Genomic DNA, 24,854 nt, shown 5'->3' with positions numbered 1-24,854 from the left:
TGCTTCCTGTCATGTTTAGACATATCAGGTACTCTGTCACCTGCTTTCCTTTCCCTTCCTTCCTTCCTTCCTTCCTTCCTTCCTTCCTTCCTTCCTTCCTTCTTCCACTCCCTCCCATTCTCCTCCTCCCTCTCCTCTCCTCTCCTCTCCTCTCCTCTCCCCTCCCTTCCCTTCTCCTTCCTTCCTTCCTTCCTTCCCTCCCTCCCTCCCTCCCTCCCTCTCTTTTTTTTTCCTCCTTCCTTTGCTCACTCCCCTGTCTCTTTCTCTCTATCCACCTCCCTTCCTGCCTCTCTTCCCTTATTCTTTTTCCCTGTTCATCTCCCCGCCTCCCTGGTGACTCTGTCTTCCTGACCCAGTCTGTATAGGTTGTTCTTTAGTTCTGCTGCAAAGCTGTCAACGTGGAACATAATTTCATGATCATCCAAAGAATTTCATGTAGTTCTCTTTTCTGTTGAATCTCCTGTTTGTAGATCCTATTTCCTCTTGTTATATGCCTTCATATAATTTTGGAAAATTAAAGAAGCTTCCAAAGAATAAATGGATGGGAAATCAGTTTTTGAAATCTTGTATATCTGAAATGACTTTAATCTACTTGTATACTTGAATGACAATTTGTTTGGCTATATAGAGTTCTAGGTAGAAGATATTCTCCTCTCAAAATTTGGAAGATATTTTATTGTCATATAGTGTCCCGTGTTACCATTGAGAAATCTGGAGCCATTCTGATTCCTGAGATTTCTGTTGTATTTTACCTGTTTATATTCTCTCTGGAAGCTAACCTGTATTATGCAATGTCATGGTAATTGCAGGAGCACTTCCGACCCCACCACTGCCCCCATTCATTTTGAGGAGGCAGGAAAAGCCCTATCAACCTGGAAACACTTCAGTTCAAAGCACATTTTCCTCTTCATTTTATGGAATTCGTTTTATTCAGGCACTACCTGCCTGGATCCCTTAATTTTTAAAAACACTTCCTTCTCCTTTCCATCTTTTGTCCTTTTAATTCAACTTAGTTCTTGAGTTCTATCTTTCAAACTTCCTGTTGAGTTGTTATCCTATTATCATATTTGAATTTTCATGAGCCTCCTTTTTTATTGTCTTGCTGCTGTTTTCTGAATTTTTTAACAATATAACTCCTGTTTTTATTCATGAATTTGATATCATTCTTATCTCTGATGATTTCATCCATTTTTTTAAGCATTCTGTTCTCTAACTGCTTCCTGTCTTCTGTTTGTGAATTTTCTTTCATATCAGAGGCTTTTCGCATATTTAGATATTTCGTAGTTTCTACATCAGGTAATAAAAAGCGGAGTAGATATTCATCATGTACGGTAAGGGCTTCAGAGCAGGGTGATTATGCAGAGACCTGGCTCACTCATCAGGGACTGCAACTGTTAGTTTTTTTTCTTGAAATGGCAAGCTAAGAGAGGAACCCTGCAACCACTGGGTGGAATTTTGTGCATTGATGCCAGAATTCATAGGGCCAGATGAGGGGAGAGAGTTGGCTATCTTCCCATCTCGTATGTAGGACTTTTCTTTGCTATCTCTTCCTCCCTTCTGCCTGGCACCCTTTTCAGAGACATTTCTGAAAGTAAACTTCCACTTTTTTGCAAAACTGGGGAAGAAATGTCACCCGGTGGCTTGGGGTAGGTGAGGGAATCTAAGGTACTGACTCTCTTGTTTTATTAGCTTCTCAACCAGTCCTCTGGTTTTAGCTCTGTCAGCACTCTGTGTCCATGGGTTTCTGGTGCCTGTAATTCTTAAGTCTCTCTGGGATTCTGTCTTATAAACATGCCTTCTAGGTTTACCATTAACTCCTAGGTTTACTGTTCAGCTTTCTTTGCACTGCTATTTCAGTTACGCCTCAGTCAGATTTCTAGTTTCCAAAAAGTAGTTGCTTTTGTTTGCTTCATCTCTCTCTGTCTCCCTCTTTTTTTACCTCGAGGGTTTATGTCTTTTATGCCTTTTTGTCTTAGTTTGCTTTAATTTGTTTATTTCTTTGTTGTCATTTTTATAGTGGGATTTTAAGAGGAAGCAGAGAGAAAAATACATGTTTGACATATCATATTTAACCAGGAACCCAATCATCCTTTTTGTTCTTGACATATTTCATTAGTACTCATTGTGTCTAAGAAAAACAGGATTTTAAATTGTTTCTTCCATAGATGTTAATTTTTGAATGTGTTTTATTTCTTAGGATGCCTCGTTGATGGACATGAATTCCTTCAGCCCTATGATGCCAACGTCCCCTCTATCAATGATTAACCAAATCAAGTTTGAAGATGAGCCAGATTTGAAAGATCTTTTCATTACAGTTGATGAACCTGAAAGCCATGTTACCACAATTGAAACTTTCATTACTTACAGGATTATTACTAAGGTAAATCTTTAATGAGCACCTTCTTGAATCAGTTGTTCTCTGAACTTTTGGTAAGATGTTGCATCTAATCTGTACTTGTTCTGTATGAAATCAGTGAAATTCAAATTTCAACACTTTTTTTTAATTTAAATTCAAATTAGATAACATACAGTGTAGCCTTGGCTTCAGGAGTAGAACCCCCTGATTCATCTCTTACATATGACACCCAGTGCTCATCTCAAAAGTGCTGTCCTTAAAGCCCATCACTCATTTAATCCATCCCCCCACCCACCTCCCTTCCATTAGCACTCAGTTTGCTCTCTGTATTTAAGAGTCTCTTATAGTTTGCCTCCCTCTCTGTTTTTATCTTATTTTTCCTTCCCTTCCCCTTTGTTCATCTGTTGAGTTTCTCAAATTCCACATATGGTCACTCATTTTTTTTTAACGTTTATTCATTTTTGAGAGAGGGGAGAGAGAGCACGTGTGCACATGTGAGAAAGTGGGGTAAGGGCAGAGAGAGGAGGACAGAGGATCTGAAGTGGGCTCTGGGCTGACAGCAGAGAGCCTAATATGGGGCCTGAACTCACGAACAATGAGATCATGACCTGAGCTGAAGTCAGACGCTCAACCCCCTGGGCCACCCAGGTGCCGCAGTCACTCATTGTTTTTAGCAGTGGTGCATGTTGAAACAGGAACATTTAGGGCACCTGGGTGGCTTAGTCAGTTGAGCATCCAACTTCGGCTCGGGTCATGATCTCAAAGCTCGTGAGTTTGAGCCCTGTCTTGGCCTCTGTGCTGACAGCTCAGAACCTGGAGCCTGCTTCGGATTCTGTCTCCCTCTCTCTCTGTCCTTCCTGGCTTGTTCTCTGTCTCTGTCTCTCTCTCTCAAAAATAAATAAGCATTAATTTTTTTTTAAACAGGAACATTTTGTTTTTAGTTTTAAAAATATAAAGAAATGTCTTTGGAAAAGAAGAGCTTCAGGTTGCTAATAAAGAAAACTAGTTAACAACATGATGTGATATTTTAATGTAGCATTTTTTCTGAAGATTACAAAATATAATTTCATTTTCTTTCCAAATAAGAGCCAGTGGCCACTTTATCTTATGTATAAGATACTGCTAGTTGTCCACTAATTCAAATGCAGAGTAAATGTAGAATCGAAATCTCTCCTTGATCCTAGGGTAAGTCTCTGCAAAAAGAGAGTTTTCTTCTGCCAGAATAAAACAACCAAGTCAAGTAACTGTTTTTTAAAATCCTTCATGTAATAGCAACCTTTAGCAATTATATTCATAAAATATAGTATTCTCTTTTTGAGGTGACACCCTACATCCCTTTTGTAGCTGAGAAGGTTTTGGACCATCTTCCTATAATCACTTCTCCCAGTGCAAATTCTACACCACTTCTAGTTATGTGTCTTAAAAAGTGCATGTATTTGATCTCTTCACTCAGGTTCTTAAAACCCTTCTGGGTTCCTCATTTTCTACAGAACAAAGTGCAAATTCCTTTGTATGACATATCAAGAATTTCTCAGTCTGATGCCAACCTACTCTTGTAAGACTACTCTCTTTAACTCCCCATTTTTAATACCCCTGCCCTCCACTCATCTAGACCTATTTTTGTTACCTGAATACCCTAGGGTATTTTTTATTCTCATGACTTTGCATATACTTTTCCTTCTCTCTGTTATGTCCTTCCTCTTCTAAACAGAAGAACTAATGTTTATTTTCCAAGACACAACTGGAGATAATGCATGCCATGGCCCTGCCCCCTGCATCTGTAGGCTGGAAGCCTCTTTCTTTCTTCTGTTTTCTCATGCTGTTCTAATTGAATTCTTAAAGGATGTAAAACACTGGAGTCAGTATAGCAAAGAAATTTTAAGCCTATATTTAATCCTTCTAAGCCTCAAGGTTTTTGTTGTTTTTTTTTTAATCTAAAAAATGGAAATGACAATCAAACCTGGTTCTGTAGAGTTGCTGTAAGAATTGATTTAGGATTGGTTATCGACATAGAACACTTAGCAAAATGCCTGACACATAATAAGTGTTCAGTAATTGCCACCTACCTGTATGTGAGTAGATAACTGTGTGTTTATTTTATTCCCAACAAGTATGTGAGCTTCTCAAGGAAGGTAGTTATATCTTCAGTTATCCACATTTCCAAACACAATTCTTAGGATATAGTGAGTAAGCAATTTAACTTTTTGGTCAGTGGGTGAGTGAAGAAATTTATAGTATCATACTCCTATCAAGAGGTTGTAGAACCAGATAGCATGGAATTCAATCTTGATTACTCCCCTTTCTTGCTATGTCTTTTGGGCAATTTAATTAACCTCTCTATGCTTAGTATCCGCAGTTGTAAATAAGATAACAGTACTAGGCTTGGAGGGTTGTTGTGAATATTTAATGTGTTTATACAGACATATTGCTAAAAATAGGACCAGATTTCTCCTGGTATTACTATTTTAATTAAAAGCATCCATTGTCATCATCCTTCCTGGCAAAGAATTTGTGTAGCTGAATTATTTTCCCATCATTATTTGTTTCTTTTAGAAAGACACTGTTTTTATAAGCTACCCTGTGAATTTTACTCTAATCACAGACATATAATATCCGTATTTACACCATATTTTAAATGATGTACTGCCCTTATATCAGCAGCAGCAATAGTAGTAGTAGTAAATATTGTTAATATTACAGTGTGTTTAACTAACATTTATTGTGTGATTACTTTGGGCCAGGCAATGTTCTGACCGCTTTATGCGTATTCACTTGTTTAAAGTCTAACAATGATCCTAGTACCTAGATGTTATGATTTACCCCCATTTTGTGCATGAGGACATCGAAGCTCAGTAAGTTGCCAAAGGTTACACACTATAGTGATTACCTGAGCTGGGATTTAAATCCAGACCATTTATTTTCACACTATGCGTGTTTTCTGTCATACTTTTGTGCATCTCTTTATGGTTATGACACACTGCCTTTCAGTTTCACTGTTATGAAAAAGTCCCTTTGTTCTACTTTGATTATTTTTACTGTATCCAATATATGGACTATGCCTACATATACTAAAATATGCATTGCAGATACAAATATATAAACATTTTGTGGATGTATAATATAGTCTTTTTTTTTGTTAATCACTTTTTAAATTTTTTTAAATATTTGTTCATTTTTGAGAGAGAGAGAGAGAAAGTGCAAGGAGGGGAGGGGCAGAGAGATAGGGAGACACAAAAACCGAAACAGGCTCTAGACTCCAAGCTGTCAGCACAGAGCCTGAAATGGGGCTCGAACTCATCACTGAGGTCATGAGGATCATGACCTGAGCCAAAGTCGGCTGCTTAACTGACTGAGCCACCCAAGTGTCCTGATTTGTTAATCACTTTTTATCATTTATTCACTCTCTCATATATTCAGTGAAGTTTTGCTGAGTGCCAATTATGTCCCAGGTACTGTGTGTGTATATTGAGATTACACCAGCAAACAAGACAGACATACCCTCTGCCTTCATGGAGCTCTCAATCTAGGGGGGTGATGGATGTTAAACAATTACATGCTTAATTATTTAATTATAGTTATAAATGCTATGAGAGAAAAATATAGGATTTTATGAGCATGAGCACCCCATCTAATGTGGAGGTTAAGAGGTGGCTTCCCTGAGAAAGTTTTAGTTTTATTAAAATTTACATTTATAGACATTAAGATTATATGGATAAATGCACATATACATGTGCACATATGTGCACTGACAATCTCCTACTTAAGAATACTTAAGAATGGCCTGGCTGTAAATGATTGTATGCGGAAGCCCATGTTCCTAGCATCTGTTCTCCTTATGAGAAATTGCCCTTTATTCCAGGTTAAAATATCTGAAGTGACTATTCTAAAGAAGTATTTTTTCTTTTGGAGATCAAGAGATGTGCTTTCCTTTGCTACATATAGAAACAAGAGCTTCGAGATTTAACGAGTGTCTTCTCTCTCACATCCACATCATGAAGACAAACCCATAAATGCCTGCCAGCGTGGAGTAGGGATTAAAGTATATTCCTGATTGTAAAATTCATTTTCCCTCAAAAACAGCTTTCTAAGTCCTCAGAGCCTAGAGTAACTGCCCTTGACCAAAGGTCAGTGTTTGTTGAATGAGTGCATTTTGGGGTGTAGATCACATGAGTCCATTAGTCCTAAACTTCAACTACCCAAGCTTTTATGGTCAGACATGAAAAATTAAAGACCATTATGATATAGCTTCCATGGAAAACGATTCTGTATTAGAGGCATTATTTGTACATCTTCTGTTTTCTTCCTGTGTTACTGCAGTATGTTAGAAAACTCTTTTAAGTCAAAGACAGAGTGATGGGGACAGAATCAACCAATTCTTTGACTTGATTTTGCATCTTCCTCTTGCTAGAATTTTTATCAGATTATTCTACTTAAAGTGTTGAAAATTCTCCAGGACATATAAAGCTCTGAACTGCCCAATTTTTGAGTATTTTAGTATTGGTTATGCCAATTTATACTTTTGGAAATTGGTGGTAAACCTATACATATGTGGCTGGTACAAGAAGGTGTTCAGTAAGTAAAGTTTAATGAGTGATTATAAACCATGTTTTGTGTGCGTATATATGTATGCATGTGTGTGTATTTGCATGTATATGTACACATACCAACTCATATATATGTTGTTAAACTGTGTTTCTACTAGATTTAGTTTTCCTATTTTTACCATTTCCATAACTTGTACCCATAGTTAAGATTTCAGAGTGTGTTGTGAACATTTAGTTCCTTAGACTTCTGCATATCATTTACCTCCACTTTTTCCCACTAAAAAGGAAATGTTTTGATAAAATATATTGTATGGTATTATAAACATTCATTGTAAAAGAATAAACCTTGGAAAGAATAACTTTTATGAACCTTATTTCAAGACAATTAAGATTGCATCTATGACTTGAACTACTTAATTTTATAATTGCATTCATCTGTGTGGATGATTGATATTTTGGGTGAGTGCAAAATATGTATGCAATGTGTTATTCCATCATTATTCCTCCAGGAAAATTTCACCCTCATATCATTCTATAATTTTTAATATGCAAAAATTTAGTTAATAAGATATTGGTGGGAGTGAGTGTGCATCAGATAATGTTTTTTGTTGTTTTTTTTTTTTTTTGGCTTGGGATTCAGGCAGTGGAAATGAGGTTGATATTGTATCCATGTTATTTTTGTCATATGTGTTGGCATAGATTTTTGGTTTGTTAAGAACAGATATTTTAATTTATTTGCTTAATTTTTAGGAGTTTAGGCATATAACTCAAAATCCCTTGAGAAATGACAGGAAGATTTTCTTTTCACATCAAATCTTCATTAATAACATTTTTTAAACAGTGGTAAAATCACTCTGTAAAATGTTAGAATTTTCATATACTAAAAGCAAATTTTACCAAAGCAATTCATTTGAGCAAATTCCAGGAAAACATTTTTTCTCAGTTATGTTCAGGTTATTTTCCAAATTACAAAAATAGGACTTTCCTCAAATTCTGAATTCTAATCATCTTGAGAAAAAATATATTTGAAACCTAAATTCAGAACACACTTTCTTGTTAGCAAGAAAGTCATGCCAAATATAATAGTAGTTAAAATCTTGTGGAAGGCAGATGGCTGCTCTAAGACAGATTTTTCAGTTTGGATTTTAAATTTGAGCATGATGTTTGCTTTCTTTCTGGAAATACTGGAAAGTTTGCTTTGTTTCATCTGCTATATGAATTGATGACTGCAAAAAAAGTACAGGCTGACAAACACTGAATAATTAGAATTTGTTAATTTTTCTTAGAGACCCATTTATTTCAGCATATCTAAAATAACATTAGGCAAATGTCTTCTGTCTTATATTGCATGTGTCGTTATTTTTTCCTACTTTCTTCAGACATCTCGTGGGGAATTTGACTCCAGCGAATTTGAAGTTAGGAGACGTTATCAAGATTTCCTTTGGTTGAAAGGAAAACTTGAAGAAGCACACCCCACTCTGATTATTCCAGTAAGTCTACATATTTTTCCCATAGAGTAGCTACCATTTTGTCTTGTGAATCATTAGAATGCTTATAACTAATGTCAGACTTTTAAATCAGTGTAATTCATTTATCCAGAAACCTTTGCTTTTAAACTTTCCATCTATGTAACAGATTTCTTTTTCTTTCTTTTTTCTTTTTTTAATGTTTATTTATTTTGAGAGAGAGAGAGTGAGTGAGCAGGGGAGGGGCAGAGGGAGAGAGAGGCCCACATTCCACGCCGGACACAGGGCTCCAGCTCACGAACCATGGGTTTATGACCTGAGCCGAAATCAAGTGTGGGATGCTTAACCAACTGAGCCACCCAGGTGCCCCCAGATTTGTTCTAAACTATTCTAATATGTTAAGATTTTGCAGGTTTTGGTTCTAGTGTGAATTTTGAAAAATTATTTTTATAAGAAATGAATGTAAGCTCAAATAGTTTTCCAAAAAGGAAGAGTGTAGAATTCCTTATAATCCCATGCCACATAATGCTCAGATCCTTTTAAAACTTTTTTTGCCTCAGCCATTGCCTGAGAAGTTTATCGTGAAAGGTATGGTGGAACGCTTTAATGATGACTTCATTGAAACACGAAGGAAGGCGCTACATAAGTTCCTGAACCGAATTGCTGATCACCCGACTCTAACATTTAATGAAGACTTCAAAGTATTTCTTACTGCACAAGCTTGGGTAAAGAAATTTGATTTATACTCATATAATCCTTTAGTGTCTTTATGTATATTGGTTGTATGCTTCCTCTGGTTTTTGTTTATGAATCCGTCAGCACTGTCCTTGAATTAAGATGGACTGTCGAACACTGGAGAGGTATTCTTCAGATTTAAGATTTAACTCTGTCAAATCTACATATAAACGTTACAGACATCTTCTATCTTCCTCACATACACATATTCATATTTCTTTTGGTATTTGAATTTTTTTTAAATGTCAGGGTACTCCTTGCATACTTAGCCAATACTGAACATATACAATATACTTTTAAAATGGGTTAGGACTATTCAAGTTAGGATAAAAGTCTTTATTAAATGGATAGATGGTTGGATGGATAGCCAAATAGATAATACAATTTTCTTATTTTTTTTCAATCACCTAATGGGAAGAGTGAATCTATTTCTAATGCAGAAAATTTATATGCTCTTCTTTTTTCTCTTCACCTATGAAAATATAACTCACCAAGAAAGAAAATGGATAGGAAACATGGTCAGTATTAAATGATTACTGACTCATGTTGAGTTTTGTATCTCTCAGTTGTTGCCAAAGTGATAGAAGCTAGAAAGTGGTTCATCTCAATCTTGACAAATAGTACTGCTATTTGGAAGTCCTTTGAGACTTATGTGAAATGAATTTGTGGCCTGACTCCAGAACCTTAGAAGCTGCTGGAAGCATTCTCTATAGTCAGTTCTCAGTAATAGCTTGCCAGTTGTGACTTATGCTCTCTCTGATAATGTTTACTCTATCAAGTGATGCTGTAGCACTCCCGGATAGATGTGTTACCTGGTCAAGGGTGACATCCGTTATTATATACACATAAAATCATGCTGCCTAGGAAATAAACAAGCTTACTTTATATGTATTATTTTGTGTAAGACCTGTAGGAAAGTAAATCTGGAGAAAGATAATATATTATTTAATATTTGGATAAATAATATATAATATTTTTATCTGTGGATTTGGTAGTCGGCATTATTATTTATAGATTCTTTTTTTTTTGTTTCTTGTGAGTAACCTTTTATTTGATCCCAAACCTATATTTCAACGAGTGCTATAACCATCACCAGAGTCATGTGGTCTTCTTCTTGGTGTTCTTTTTTAATACGCTGTACTTCTAAAGGGTTACTTTTGTGTGGTGTATCCTTTTATAGTGGTTCTTCTATTTTGCTCATCTATACTCCTCCCTCCCAGACTAACTATGAAAGAGCTAGTTACATATATTATTAAAAATCTGTCTCTACAGCCAGCCAGCCAGTGGAGGTAGTGTCACAGTTTACCTACTTCACTCGGTTGGAGAGTTATGGTCAGGGAGTATCTATTTACAAACTTTTATAGTGACATTAAGAAGACAGAGTTGGCTAGTGCTTAGCAGTGAAGCCTCTGGAATCAGATCAATCCTTGTCCATAACTTAATTTCACCTGGACTTTGAGCAATCTCCTTAACCTTGCTGTGCTTGTATTTTCTTCTGTAAAATGAGGATCATAGTAGAACCTACCTCAAAGTGTTATGGTGAGTTTACATGTGTGTGTGTGTGTGTGTGTGTGTGTGTGTGTGTGTGTGTGTGTGTGTGTGTGTAGTGCCTAGAAGCTCTCAATATATGCTAGCTATTATTATAACTAAAGAATTAATAAAATTTTCCTTTTTTTTTCAGGGAGCAGTTTAGACCCTAAGAGATCTTCTGTCAACCATTTTCTATTAAATCCCTGCTATAAAATATAGATTGCATCTCATATTGTCCTCTCATCTTCCCCGATATCTCCTTAAGCACAATTCCTGCTGTTAAACCTTATTCTTTTAAAGATCCATGCTGAGAGGAAAGCTGCGCACATGTTTTACACGACTACTTTGAAAAGGAATAGTATCAAGGAGATAGAGGAAGAACTGTACCCCAATAAAATTCACCTGCTTCAAACTACATGAAAAAAAGTCTATGAAACATTTTTATCATCTTCATCCTTCCAATTACATTTCCTTTTGTTGGGAATATTGCTTCACCACAAATATTTAATTGTTTGTTTGTTTCTAGGAGCTCTCTTCTCACAAGAAACAAGGGCCTGGATTACTCAGCAGGATGGGGCAGACAGTCAGAGCTGTTGCACTGTCAATGAGAGGAGTAAAAAGCCGCCCAGAAGAGTTCATGGAAATGAATAACTTTATTGAAGTTTTTAGCCAGAAAATAAATTTGATAGACAAAATATCTCAGAGAATTTACAAGGAAGAAAGGGGTATGTAGAATAACTAGAATGTGATTACCAAGTTGTTCAATTTCTGACCGATCTTCACATTTGCTGGTGTAGTAAAGCAATGTTAAGTTAGCATTTCTTTTTGGTTTTTTTTGAAGTTTCCATCTCTCTGCTTACAGTCCCCATCTGTTTTTGTGTGATGTTTACTTTGTCCATTAGAGCCCTCAGCACATTAATCATCATTGCTTTAAATTCCTGGTCTCACCATTTCAACACCCCTGCCATGTCTGATTCTGATGTTTGCTCTGTCTCTTTAAATTGTCTTTTTTGCCTTTTATTAGGAATTTTTTCTTAATAACCAGACATGATACTGGGCAAAAGGAACTGCTGTAAACAGGACTTTAGTAATGTGGTAAGGTGTGGGGGAGGAGAAGCGTTCTATAGTTTTAAATATAGAAAACTTATGTCGATCTAAATATAGAAAAAAACTTTTATTCCTGAAGCGTTGTACAGTTTTGTGATCAGGTCTCAGGCTTTTAGTGAGCCTGTGCCTCTGGACTGTGAACTTCACAAGAGTTTCTCAGTATTCTCTCCTTGCTTACTTGGGCCAGAGTGGCCAGAGTCGGCTGGACTTGAGTATTTCCCTTTCTCTAAGTTAGTCTCTGACAATACCTGAGCAGGTTAGGCTCTGGTTAACTATTTTCCTCTGAGGGCAGGCCTTTTGTTAAGAAGAGCAGAGTGCTCTGGCTATTTCAAAATTCTCCTCTGCAAGAAGCAGGAGTAGTTGTTATTCAATATTTACAGTGAACCTAGTTGAGCTTCTGGGGGTAAATCTCACAATATTGACCCCATGACTGGGTTCCCCCTGGGGCTTTTAACTCTTAAAGTTGTCTACACTGAGCCTCCAGCAGTTCATCAATTACAGTTCCAGTCTCCCTACCCCGGCAGTGGGTGGTGAGAGGTGGTTTCTGCTCTTTAGTGTGTGCCCAGTAACCCACAATTCCTTGTATTCATCTGTCTTCCCAGTCGTGAGGGCAGTGGTTTTTCCTGTGTCCTCCCCTGTTTTGCAGATCCAAGAAAAGTTGTTCATTTTTCAGTCTATTCAGCATTTTACTTGTTCAGACTGAGTAGTGGTTTCCAAGCTCCTTACATGAGGTATCACATAACATTAAGATAGAATTTCACCTTCATGTGTGGCTTATACCCAGATATATTGAGAAAATTTTTGATTTCTATATGATTTTGAAGGTAGTCATGGCCAGTCCCCATTTGTTTTAATCAATTATTAGCTGTTCTTGTTCCCATTTATAAGTAATAATGGCAAAGTAAGCCCTGAGCTTAAGATTTTGTAGTTGTATGAAGTTGGTCTTAAATGTACAATGTGGATCATAGCTTAAAATCAAAGAAGTGATGTATCAGAAAATAGGGTTTCCACATTTTCCGTGATTTTTTTGGAAAAAGTACTCTATATTACACCTGTCCAAGCATGGCAGAGAAATTTATATATTGGAAATTAGGTCCTTCTTCCTATTTTATGTCACCATTTCCTTTTTTCAATTTTCTTATTTTTATTTTACTTTAAAGTTAGACTTCAGGGGCGCCTGCGTGGCTCAGTCAGTTAAGCATCCGACTTCTGCTCAGCTCATGATCTCACAGTTTGTGAGTTCAAGCCCCCTTTCGGGCTCTGTGCTGATAACTCAGAGCCTGGAGCCTGCTTCAGGTTCTATGTCTTCCTCTCTCTCTCTCTGCTCCTCCCCTACTTGTGCTCTTTCTCTCTCAAAATTAAATAAACATTTAAAAATAAAATAGCAACATGATAATAACCTTAAAAAAAAAGAAGTTAGACTTTATTCCATGATGATTTTTTTTCCAATTCCATGATGACTTTCTGCTAATTTTCTAATTGCATTTAACTACATTAGAACTAGGTGGCCAAGTCAAAGAATATACTTCCTAATATAAATTGGTTTTAGAGATGAACTACTTTAAGTCTCTATATTGATGACTTATTTATTTTTTTTAAGTTTTTTTTTTTTTAACGTTTATTTATTTTTGGGACAGAGAGAGACAGAGCATGAACGGGGGAGGGGCAGAGAGAGAGGGAGACACAGAATCAGAAGCAGGCTCCAGGCTCTGAGCCATCAGCCCAGAGCCTGACGCGGGGCTCGAACTCACGGACCGCGAGATCGTGTCCCGGGCTGAAGTCGGACGCTTAACCGACTGAACCACCCAGACGCCCAGATGACTTATTTTTTTTTGAATTTTCTATGTCCCCTATTAAATAGTAAATTCTATTATGAGGAAAAGAAGGGAAAAGATTTGTTTTATTTTTAGTATCTAGATAGTGCTTAGCACATAGTAGGTGCTCAACAAAAGCTGTTCAATGATTGAAAAAAAGGAATGAACATATGATTTGGTGGTAGGAAAATTTGCTTTATCATTAGTGATTGGTTGTTAAAAGAAATATAGAAAAAGTTGTCATAGCTGAATGTACATTTCCCTCTATGTTTTTTTTTTTTTTTTCCATGCATTGACACTTGGTGATGTCATTGTGGTGACTGAATATAGTTTAATAATTTCTTTTAGGACTTATTGGTCCACCCTTGTTATTTATCATTTGTCTTTTTTTTTTTTTTAATCTCAAGAGGCTAATTGTTTTAACTGTATTCCACAATTCCAATTCTGTTAAGAATATTCTTGATGCATAGTTAAGTGGAATAGCAATTCAGAGAAGCTCCTGGAAACTCTTGAGACCTACGAGTTTTGTAGAACATCAGTATGCTGCTTTACATTTGCAAAGAAATAGTTTTAAAATCTTCAGTATACTCTAATGTTTGTGAAATGCTCAGAAGGAAAAGTGGATTTGATGATAGACTTTGTAAATTTGAGTTCTGATTTTCAGGGCATGATTGCCACTGACCCAAACTGGAGGGATTTCTTAGTTTTTTGAGTGTGAAGCCCACTTGTCAGATTCCTTTGAAGATGATAGAATGTTTTATTTTGTAGCTTGGGAGCCTAAGCTATATAGGATATTTCATTCATATTCAAATCATGAAAATATGGTGATCATAACTAGTGGTTTCTATTTAAAAATTTTTTTCAAGGTTTTTCTTTGATCTTGTTATATCTTGTGCTCCCCAGTTTATTTGTCACATTTGTACTGACCACATGCTGTACTGCTTCTCTGTGCTGGAGATTAAAGGAGGAGTAAGTTGGTACCTGTCCTTGAGCTCAGAGTCTAGTTGGGGAGACATATATTAATAGACAAATAACAGTGCAACTCAGTAAGTGTTTGCATACAAATGTAATCAGAGAGCTGTGTAAGCACAGTTTAGAATTTTATAAAAGCTCTCTATGGAAAAATAAATATTGCAGGGGCACCTGGGTGGTTCAACTGATTAAGCATCCAACTCTTGATCTCAGCTCAGGTCATGATCTCATCATTTCATGGGATCGAGCTCCACATCGGGCTCTGTGCTCTGTCTCTCCCTCTCTCTGTGCCCCTTCCCTGCTCGTACTCTGCCTCTCAAAATAAATGAACTTTAAATAAACAAATAAATGAATGAATGTATGTTACAAAGGTTCAATGGTACACACTTATGTATACACAAATTGAGAAAATGAGATAAGGGAGAACATTTTTCTTTTCTACAAATGCTAGTGTAGTGTGGCCATTATTTAAAACAAAGGATAGGCCTAGATTAGGTGGGTGCAGTTGGAAAGGCTCTAGTGATTATTAAACCTGATACCTTTATTTGGTAACAACTGATATTTCCAGTGTCTTAATTTTTTTTAATCTATTTCAGTTTATTTGATCATACAAACTTTTGACATTTTAATAGTTTAATTTAGAGGAATATGCCAGATTTCAACTAACTCTAATGAGTAGTAAGATGATTAAATATAGAGAGAATTTCATCGTATTTGATGGATGTTAGAGAAAAAATATTCACTACTTCTACATTCTCTACCATAAAAAGCCATCTTTGAAAGATGATAGCATATCAGGGTGCCTGGGTGGCTCAGTTGGTTAAGTGTCTGACTCTTTACTTCGGCTTAGGTAATGATCTCATGGTTTTTGGGATCAAGTCCTGTGTTGGACTCTGCATTGACAGCACAGAACCTGCTTGGGATTCTTGCCCTCTCTCTCTGTTCTTCCCCCTGCACATGCATGTGTTCTCTCTCTCTCTCTCTCTCTCTCTCTCTCTCAAAATAAATAAACTTTAAAAAAAAGAAGGATGATATTATAAAAATTTTTTTTTTCAACGTTTATTTATTTTTGGGACAGAGAGAGACAGAGCATGAACGGGGGAGGGGCAGAGAGAGAGGGAGACACAGAATCGGAAACAGGCTCCAGGCTCCGAGCCATCAGCCCAGAGCCTGACGCGGGGCTCGAACTCACGGACCGCGAGATCGTGACCTGGCTGAAGTCGGACGCTTAACCGACTGCGCCACCCAGGCGCCCCAAAAGAAGGATGATATTATAAACGCAAAAGTGTAAAAATATTCAGATTTTGAAATGAAATACAAATTTTTGAATTAATAGCTTATCAAGCATTGAATAGTCTTTTGTTGTTCATTCACTAATACAAAAATATTTATTGAACACATTCTGTATCAGGCTTTGAGATAAAAGAAAATGAGACCCAGCCCCTGTTTTAAGGAGCATATGGCCTAGGAGCATATGATTTATGCAAGCAATTATAATAGAATGGGATAATACACGTATAAAATTATGATAGGCTTTAATAGAAGTGTAAAATTATGATCGGCTCATTGGGGACAAAGCATATACAATGTTTTGGAACAGAATCTGAAGGAATTTATTTGTACTAGTATTTACTAGTATTTGTGCTAGTATTTACAGGATTAGAAGTAGTTTGTCAAATGGTAGAAATGGTAAAGGGCAAGGCAAAGGGGTATGTGTAATGTTTAAATGAGGAGAAATCATGAGATAGTTATGAATGAGTAATTATCATGGCCTGAATTGAACTATTTTGGAGGAAGAATCTCAAGAGTTGGACCCAGAGAGACAATGTAGGGACTTTCTAATTTAGCTAAGAAGCTTCAGTGTTATATACTGTGACAAAAATTGAAAGAGGAAGAATAGTTATAAGTCCCTTACAGAAGTGTACATTACAGACACTGATGAGCTGATAACAGTGGAAATAAGGATAGATAGGTAGGTAGATAGGTAGAAAAATAGATGGATGAATGGATGGATAGATAGATAAGTATTAAGAAATATTGAAACTGGTGATTGGCTCTGTGCAGGTATGAGTATAGGATGATACCCATTTTTGCTTTGAGATCACTGGAAACAATTACTCTTAGGTAGGATATGTAATCAGGAGAAGGGGAGAAAGAAGACAAGCTTGTTTAGGTAATGTTGCCTATGAGACACTCAGGTGTAGTTTATTTGGTAGGCAGAGTTCCATGATAGATATGGTGATTGTATAATCTGTCTTCCAAGCCAGGATACTTTAGAGAATGAAAAAGGATGCTATTGCTGGTTACACATAGACAGTAGTCATTCAAGGACTGACCTGAGTGGATTGGAATTGCTGCCAATTTAATGAAAGTTGATAGCCATCTTCTTATGTTCATATAGAAGAACATATGCACGATGAGAAAAATAAGGTCTTTTCTTACTGTCTATAATTCACAGATTTTTAAAACTTCTGTAAATTGAGGAGCTTAATTTTTGTTTTTAGAATATTCTGATGAAATGAAAGAATATGGCCCAATTCATATTCTGTGGTCAGCGTCAGAAGAAGATCTGGTTGATACTCTAAAAGGGATTGCCAGCTGCATTGACAAATGCTCTAAGGCCACTGAAAAACGGATGTGTGGACTCTCAGAGGCCCTGCTTCCTGTAGTACATGAGTATGTGCTTTATAGTGAAATGTTAATGGTAAGAACACCTTATACTTTTACCTTAGTCCCTGACCTGATTATAAGCTTTATAAAGGTAGTTTCTATTTCAGTTTTTTTCACCACTATTTTCCCATCCTGCAGAATGCTTTGCATATAGATGCTCAATAAATATTAGTTCACTATGTGAATGATATGACAAGTAGAAGTGTATGTTAATAAAAGACAGGAATACTCAATAGCCACGATAATGTACATTACACATAGATTTGAAACATCTTCAGTCAAGATTTATATAGAGAATATGATTCATTTTTCCAAGCCTTTAAAATTTTACTTAAAATATTTTTAGTGCTTTAGAGATTTCTTTTCATGAAAGAGTTCTTTTACCCCTTCTAGGTACATTTGATTTAGCAATGTATTTACTATCATTATGTACAAAGTACTTGAGTAGGATTTTGATGTTTGTTCTGTCTTCTGGATGCTTCTAAAAAGAAATCCTTCAAGTTAAAATGTTTTCTTTCACTATTTGCAAAGGCTTTTATTCCTCTTATATCAAAGTTTTGTATTTAACCTCCTCAGTTCAAGTTAAGGTTTCCAGATATTTGGGATTTAGCAATGCTATCTGCAAAGTTAATGTTTTTCATCCTGTATTATGTTCTGCTCACAGCACCTTGCACAAACTGATACCCTCAGGGTTGTTGTGTTTTAGCGTGGCAATGGGAGAAGGAGCCCACTTGCATTCAGATATAGTCCATTTCTTCTGCTATTTATATTTGGAGCCGTGTCTGTTTTCATGTACTCTTGGTTTGGGGATTTTTTTTTTTTTTAATTTTGCTTCTGTCTTGGTAAGAAAAGCTCTCTTAGCCTTTCAGCATGAGATCTGCCTCTTTCTCACAGTTAGGTTTTTCTTTCACAGTCATTAAATATTTTGTAGATATTTCATGTTGCTGCTGTTACTTGACTTTATTAGGGTCTTCTATGAACAAACACTTCTTGCTTCCCAAAGGCCTCTAACATTTCACTGCTGAGGAGTCTCCTCCTTGTCTCCATCAATTTCCTTGGCTACATTTCATTGTTTTACTTCATTATTGATAGCCCCCTTGTGTGGTTGTTCAAAGAGATCTGATTTGTATAATTAAAAATAGTATATTCTTCTCCCTTAATTAGATGTGTTTTTCTCTTTATTATGTCAAGATGAAAATTATGTAATTTAAGTCATATATCATTAAAGGTGTGGAAAAATTATAATAGCAACCAGAAGAATTATTTTATAGGTTCTCATTTGATTATATTACTTTGTAGACTCCTAAAGCATAATCAGTACCAATTTATATTGCAGTTCTGGCTGTGTTTTATATTGGAATGTTTTCTTCAATGTGAGCTAAAATGATGAAGTATAGACCTTGACAAAATGATTAAACTTGTGTAATCTTACTAGTTGTCTTCTGAAGCAAACTCTTACTTAAAATATTTCTACCTATGTGAAGCACAGTACTTCATATTTATGAAAACAGACCTTAAATAAATGAGACTAAATTGTATTATGTGTCATTTGGGTTAGAGATAGGAAGGGGTTCCCGATATTAATGGTAATGAAACACTGAAATAAATATAAAAGATATGTAGTAATTACCTGAATTTTCTATTGATTTCTTTGAAAACAGGAGAAAAGCTTATCTCTTTTGAGTGTTTTAGGAGTAATTCCGCCAGGCACAAAACTAGACTGAGTAATTTTGAGGATGCTTTTTATCCTTTGCCTCTCAGTTCCCACATACTCTGTCAAATTATCTTGCCTCCGTTCAACTGATTTGTTGGTAGGTTCTCCCCTTCCCCTGAAAACACCTGAAAGACCTATGCCTCATAAAGGCTTTTCTCATATATGCTGTACTTTCACCCTTTCTGTTTGAATTTTTTACTTACCTGGAGTTAGCTTAACTTTTTCCTTAACCTCTTTAGGCCTCTTGTGTTCATTATCACAATTTTATGATTTCAACTAATATTTTGAAAACCTGTGAAAGATGAGTACAAATAAAAAGAGTCATTGTGTCTATAAAGCCTAAGTAGCAGGTCTTGGGAGAAAAATGAGTCACCAGGGGAAACACATTGTAAAAGGCTGGCAAACATTATAAAAGATGAAGGTGAAATCTGCACTCAAATTCCTTCACAAGGGTGTTTTAAAGTTTAAGGATACCAAAACGTGAATTCATGGTTATTTGAGAAAACAGGATGGAACTCAGAGAAGAGGCTATAATTTCTCATCAAAAGCTTGGCTAATTGACTAATATTTATATATTTTAAGCTAAAATAAAATCTCAAAATGTGAGTTCACACTTCAGTTTTCTGATTCCCCACTGTAATTAAAAACTCTTTAATTAACCATGTCTTTGGAATCGAATAAGTGTGCTGCAAATTATTATAGACACTTTAGGTGAGAAGCCCGTGTGACCTCTCAACTGCCGCCAGATTACACCATAGTATATATTTTCAGTGCTCCCACTGATTTTTTGATTGATTATTTGTTTTGTTTTTTTCTCTTTTTGAAGAACTGTATATGTCTAGAGTGCTCCAGTAAAATGTGCATTGGGAAAACTCATAAAAAGTTTATGAAGAAAATTCTCTTACATACTTGCTTTCAGTTTAACTTTTAGAGATTAAACAAATTTGTTTGTCATTATATCCCCAAATGACTGATGAGTTGGGAAGCGATGCCATTTATATTCTAAAATGTATATTTTTTCATAAAAATATTATAAACCAAAGTACAACTTATTCCATCCCTGTGTTTTGATATGAAGGGTGTTATGAAAAGGAGAGACCAAATACAAGCAGAACTGGATTCCAAAGTGGAAGCTTTGACCTATAAAAAGGCAGATACTGATCTGGTAAGTTTTTAAGTTTCTTGATACACTCATATAGAATTCATTTTCTAAAATGTTTATTAGCTGTGTAAAGCTCCATTGTGTGCTTGCTTTTAAGGATTCAGTAGATGATACTAAACTTTCTTCTAGAAAACAAATTATACATTGAATACCCAGTGAATCTACAAGTTTAACTGATGCTTTTCTGCCTGTCTTTCATTGTCTCTTATGATAAGTAAAGTATGAAGTTAATTTTTTTAAATTAGAATATTATAAGAAGGTATGGAAAGCGCCTAGTATTTTTCCAGAAGGTTAGTGAGCACTCAGTAAATAAATCCACTTTTTGCTCATTTTATAAGCAAACGGTTATATAAAGTAGGTCGGTGTTCCTATACACTTTTTTCTAGTTATTTTAAAAACCTTTATGGAGGAAGTGTCTTTGATTTCAAGTTTTATCCTTTCCTTGCAATACATCTTAATGGAAAATTTCAAACATAAAAAGTGATATGATGGACTCGTGTACCCATCACTGGGCATCATTAATGTCCAAAATGTTGTCCAACTTTCTTCATCTTTCTCTTTCCTCACCTTTTTTTTCCTGAAATGTTCCCATGTAAATTCCAGACATTATATTATCACCCACAATATTTTAGTGTTTATATTTTATTGTCTTTGCGTCTCTTCAGGGTACTACTTTCAGCTTGGAATTATTTTTCTCACTTTAAAATTGAGAAAGAGGCTTTCAAGGTAGAGTAACTTGCCCAAGTTCATATAGTTCTTGAAGCAGAAGTTGGATTGGAGGTGGTGGTATCACTTGCCATCCTCAGAGCCTGCTGCCTCCCAGAGAGCAAGTATAGATGTGGGGAAAATTGAGTATTACTTTGATTAACTTCTCCTGAGTTCTGTATGAAGCAGACCTTCTTACTCTTTTTATCTTTAATTTAAGGATTTTGTCAGTAATGAGTATGATATTGAGTGTGCGTATGGCAGGTGAGTGGGGAGTTCTTGAAACCACCCATTTGTCTGTAGTATCCTAGCCCCCATCCCAGCCTGGCTTGGGACTCAGCCTCCCTCTTCTCTGTTTTAATTTTCTCCCTTACTTTAATCATTTTCTAACAGAAGATAGGATTTCATACTTACTGGTTTTCTTTGTATTGTCTTTCTTTCTCTTTCCCCCAGTCCATTATGTATGCAGCTTAAAGCCAGGAATTTTTTTATTTGTTCCCTGAAGTGCTCTCAGCCCCTAAAACAGTGCCTTATACTTGGTAATCAATCAATCAATCAATCAATCAATATTTAGTGAATAAATGAATGAATGAAAATGGCAGTGACTACTCTGATTCACAAAAATACACTGAAGGCTTAAAGCAAGAAGTCTCTACAAATTCAGACTTTGTGTAGAACACTGAGACTTCACTAAGAAGGGACTATGAATATCCTTGTTTTTCTAGACTATTTTTGTTTTTCAAACTCAAGTTCATTCTCCTGAGTGGAATGTGAATGGGCAGTGGTGGGCTGTAGTGGACAGAGTAGGAGAATGGCATCTGAGAGAGAAAATAAATAATGGAAAATGTAGAGCCAATGGAGCTAGTACTCAAGATTAGGAGAAAAAAGAGGAAAACCAAGGTTAACCTTTTCTTCACAATAAGGTGTGTGTGTGTGTGTGTGTGTGTGTGTGTGTGTGTGTGTGTGTGTAAATTTAAAGAGTCACTTGGCAAGAACAAAAAGTGGGCACATGTGCAGAAATTATAATTGTATCTTTTGAACTGTGGATTCTTTTTATTTGTTAAGTAATTTTTAAAGATACTGAAATTAGCAATTAGATAAAATTTGCCCTTGACTAAATACTAGAAAAAGTACAGTGTTTTAAAGTTTCAGGAGAATAGTTAAATGGCTTAAAAATCAAGCATCTGTTCAGAATGGTTTATATTCATATTTTAAATTGAAAGGAAGAGTAGTTGAGATGGTTCCAACCACAAAAATACAGGAAAAAATAGCTTGGGCCCAAATATGGCTAGGCTTTCCCAACTCAACTAAAAAAACACATTTTTTTTTCATTTGACTTGCAAATATTTTGTCTTTTGCTCTATAAAAATTTCCTTGATATCTCATTATAACCTAATGATCCATCTGTATTTATGATTTCATTTTATGTGTATGTGTCATATCCACTATAAAGTATTTTTTACCTAGTTATCCGCTATGTTGTAAGATTGGGGAACTTTGAAACTTTAATTATCTGCATTATATTCTGTAAGATATTTTAAATGAAGATTTGAAACAGGCACATTTAACAGACATTACAAATGTTTTTTTTTTTTTTTTTTTTTTTTTTTGTTAGCCATCAAAACAGATCCTTCCTAAAACATGTAAGGACTAATTTAATGATTTATGAATGGTACCATTTACATTTTCAAGCAGTTTGTTTACAGGCCTCACTTCCAAATCCCTATGTGTTATGACGGTATCTTTGGGAGAAACCTTCCAGGGTTACTCTCAAAATGAACCTGCCATGATTGGTCACAGAACAACCAAAGGGAAGTTGCTTAGAAATATGCAGGATAGGGTCACCATGGAAACGCGCCCTTGTGAGGTCCTTCCAAGGAGCCATCCTTCGCAGTCACCATGGCGACCCTGGCAGAGAACTGAATTTAGCAATCTAGCCTGGTTGTTTACCATGGCAACTCAAGCAGGGCCACTTTGGAGACAACCCTGGGGCCATTTCTATGGAGACCTGCCATGGTTGCCTTTAGAGGCTCCCTCAAAGTCACCTTTGGGTGGGATGCTATATGCATACCCAGCAAAGCAACTCACAATGAAAAGGTCAGTGAAATGAAGTTTTACCAAGGAGGGCAAAAACTAGGAGAGTAAATTAGTAGTGATGTAACATTCCAGAGGTCCTTTTGGACATACCAGGTGACTTCTATGTGGGCTTTGTGGCATACAAAAATAGGGTTCTGGTCTTTTACCCTGCCTGTAATTTTGTAAATGCTGTAAATTGACAGTAATGGTATTACTGTTACTCTTTCTTATCACAAAAATATACCCACAAAAATGATGTGTTTTCTTGCAAACCGAAACAGTGTTTTAGAGTGAATTATTTTATTCATTATCTGGGTAGTTGTAAAGTGACAGCTTACAGTTTATGAGTTTTTTGTTTTTTTTTTAAGTTTATTTATTTACGTTGAGAGAGAGAGAGAGCTGCAGAGGGGCAGAGAGAGAGAGAGAATCCCAAGCAGCCTCCACATTGCCACCGTGGAGCCTGATGTAGGGCTTGAACTCACAAACCATGAGATCATGACCTGAGCCGAAATCTAAAGTTGGACGCTTAACTGACTGATCCACCCAGGCATCCCAGAGTTTGTGGTTTGTAGTTCTTATCTCGCACAACAATAAAATTAATGGTTGCAAAATGACCTAAACTCAGTAAAGACTTTCAGAATACCTATTCGAAGGTCGATTCAGCTGTTCATTTAGATTTTTGACATTTAGGCTTTGGAATTAGACCTAGGATCCAATCCTAGCTCATCTGATTATTAAGTCTGTGACCTACAACATGTTTCCTACCTTCTTGTAGCCTTATTTTATCATGTATAATTTGGGGAAATTAGTGGTACCTTTCTAATTAGATTTTGTTTAAGGATTAAATGATACAATGGAAGTAAATCATTTAAATCATAGTAAGCACTCAGTGGTTGTTAGCTGTTGTTATTTTGATGACTTTATAGAAGTAATATTTGAGATGGCTCCTGTAAAATGACTTCAGCATTGTTCCTTGGAGAGCAAGGAGCATATTTCATGCAGACTTGGTATTATGAAAAGTAGTAAAAGCTCAAAAAGCATGCCAAAATGAGAAAACTAGGCTGATATATAGAGAACAGATACAGGGGAGATGAGATGTGGCTGTAAAAGAAGGGCATAGATAGGAAGAGAGACTTGCTATTTGTCAGCAGGAGGAATATGGACTTTATCCTTTGGGCAGTGTGGATCCAGTGAGAGCCTGGACTGACGAGGTAGTAGTGGAGTCGCAGTGAAAATAAATTTGAGAGAAATATAGGTGAAAGATCAAATCTGTCGCACTTAAGAAGGGAGGGAAGCCAGTGTTTCAAGTTGTTAGTGACTCTTCACATTGCTAGCTTGCAGGGAGGGCAAGGATGCCTGGCTGGCTCAGTAGGTAGAGTACAAAACCCTTGATCTCAGGGTCATGAGTTTGAACCCCCACATTGGATAGAGAGATTACTTAAAAAAATGAAAAAAAAAAGAAAATTAGGGCAAATAATGGCTCTATAGACTAAATTATAGCGTATAAAAGGGAGAAAAAAATTAGAGATCTACAACTTTATGTCATGATAAGATGAACTTTAAGATAGAGATACTCAATGAAAGCTATCCACAAATGTGGTTGAGTATCTACTGTAAGAGAGACACCATTGCAAGCATTGGGGATATAGCAGTCAAGAAAACAGGCCCGCATTCTAGTGGATGGAGACAATTGTAAATAACTAATTAATTAAAATTTAAGTTGACTGTCTTGTAGTGATAAGTGTGGAGAAGAGGGAGTGTTTGGGAATAGTGCAATTTAATATTGGGGGTCAGGAAAGTTACTACCAAGAAGTTGATTAAGTAAAACCTGAAAGAGGTGAGATGTTGAACCATATGAATATCTGGGAGAAGAGCATTTCAGGCAGAGTCAATAAGTGCAAAGTATAAATATGCTTGCACGTTTCAGGAAAAGCCTGGAGACTAGTGTTACTGGAATAGAATGAGCAAGTGAAAGAGTTGGAGGAAATGAGGTCAGAGGGGTC

General features: G+C 36.1%; 1 protein-coding gene across 1 annotated transcript in view; it reads left to right on the top strand.

Annotated features, from left to right (window-relative positions):
- The window catches only part of SNX7 (sorting nexin 7), a 109,617-nt gene that overhangs the window by 24,341 nt on the left and 60,422 nt on the right, over positions 1 to 24,854 (top strand). The window contains exons 2-7 of the mRNA XM_047082311.1: positions 2,198 to 2,380; positions 8,280 to 8,390; positions 8,927 to 9,091; positions 11,158 to 11,356; positions 17,029 to 17,228; positions 19,987 to 20,073. Of these exons, the coding sequence (XP_046938267.1) occupies positions 2,198 to 2,380; positions 8,280 to 8,390; positions 8,927 to 9,091; positions 11,158 to 11,356; positions 17,029 to 17,228; positions 19,987 to 20,073 (945 nt within the window). The remainder of the gene's footprint in view (positions 1 to 2,197; positions 2,381 to 8,279; positions 8,391 to 8,926; positions 9,092 to 11,157; positions 11,357 to 17,028; positions 17,229 to 19,986; positions 20,074 to 24,854) is intronic.

The sequence above is a fragment of the Lynx rufus genome, unplaced genomic scaffold (assembly GCF_022079265.1).
Source record: "Lynx rufus isolate CCGP_SWC_20201006 ecotype Redwood Valley unplaced genomic scaffold, mLynRuf1.p SCAF_2, whole genome shotgun sequence".
NCBI classification, from domain to species: domain Eukaryota; kingdom Metazoa; phylum Chordata; class Mammalia; order Carnivora; family Felidae; genus Lynx; species Lynx rufus.
The sequence above is the reverse complement of the archived record's forward strand: the minus strand, read 5'-3'. Positions and strand labels throughout refer to the sequence as shown.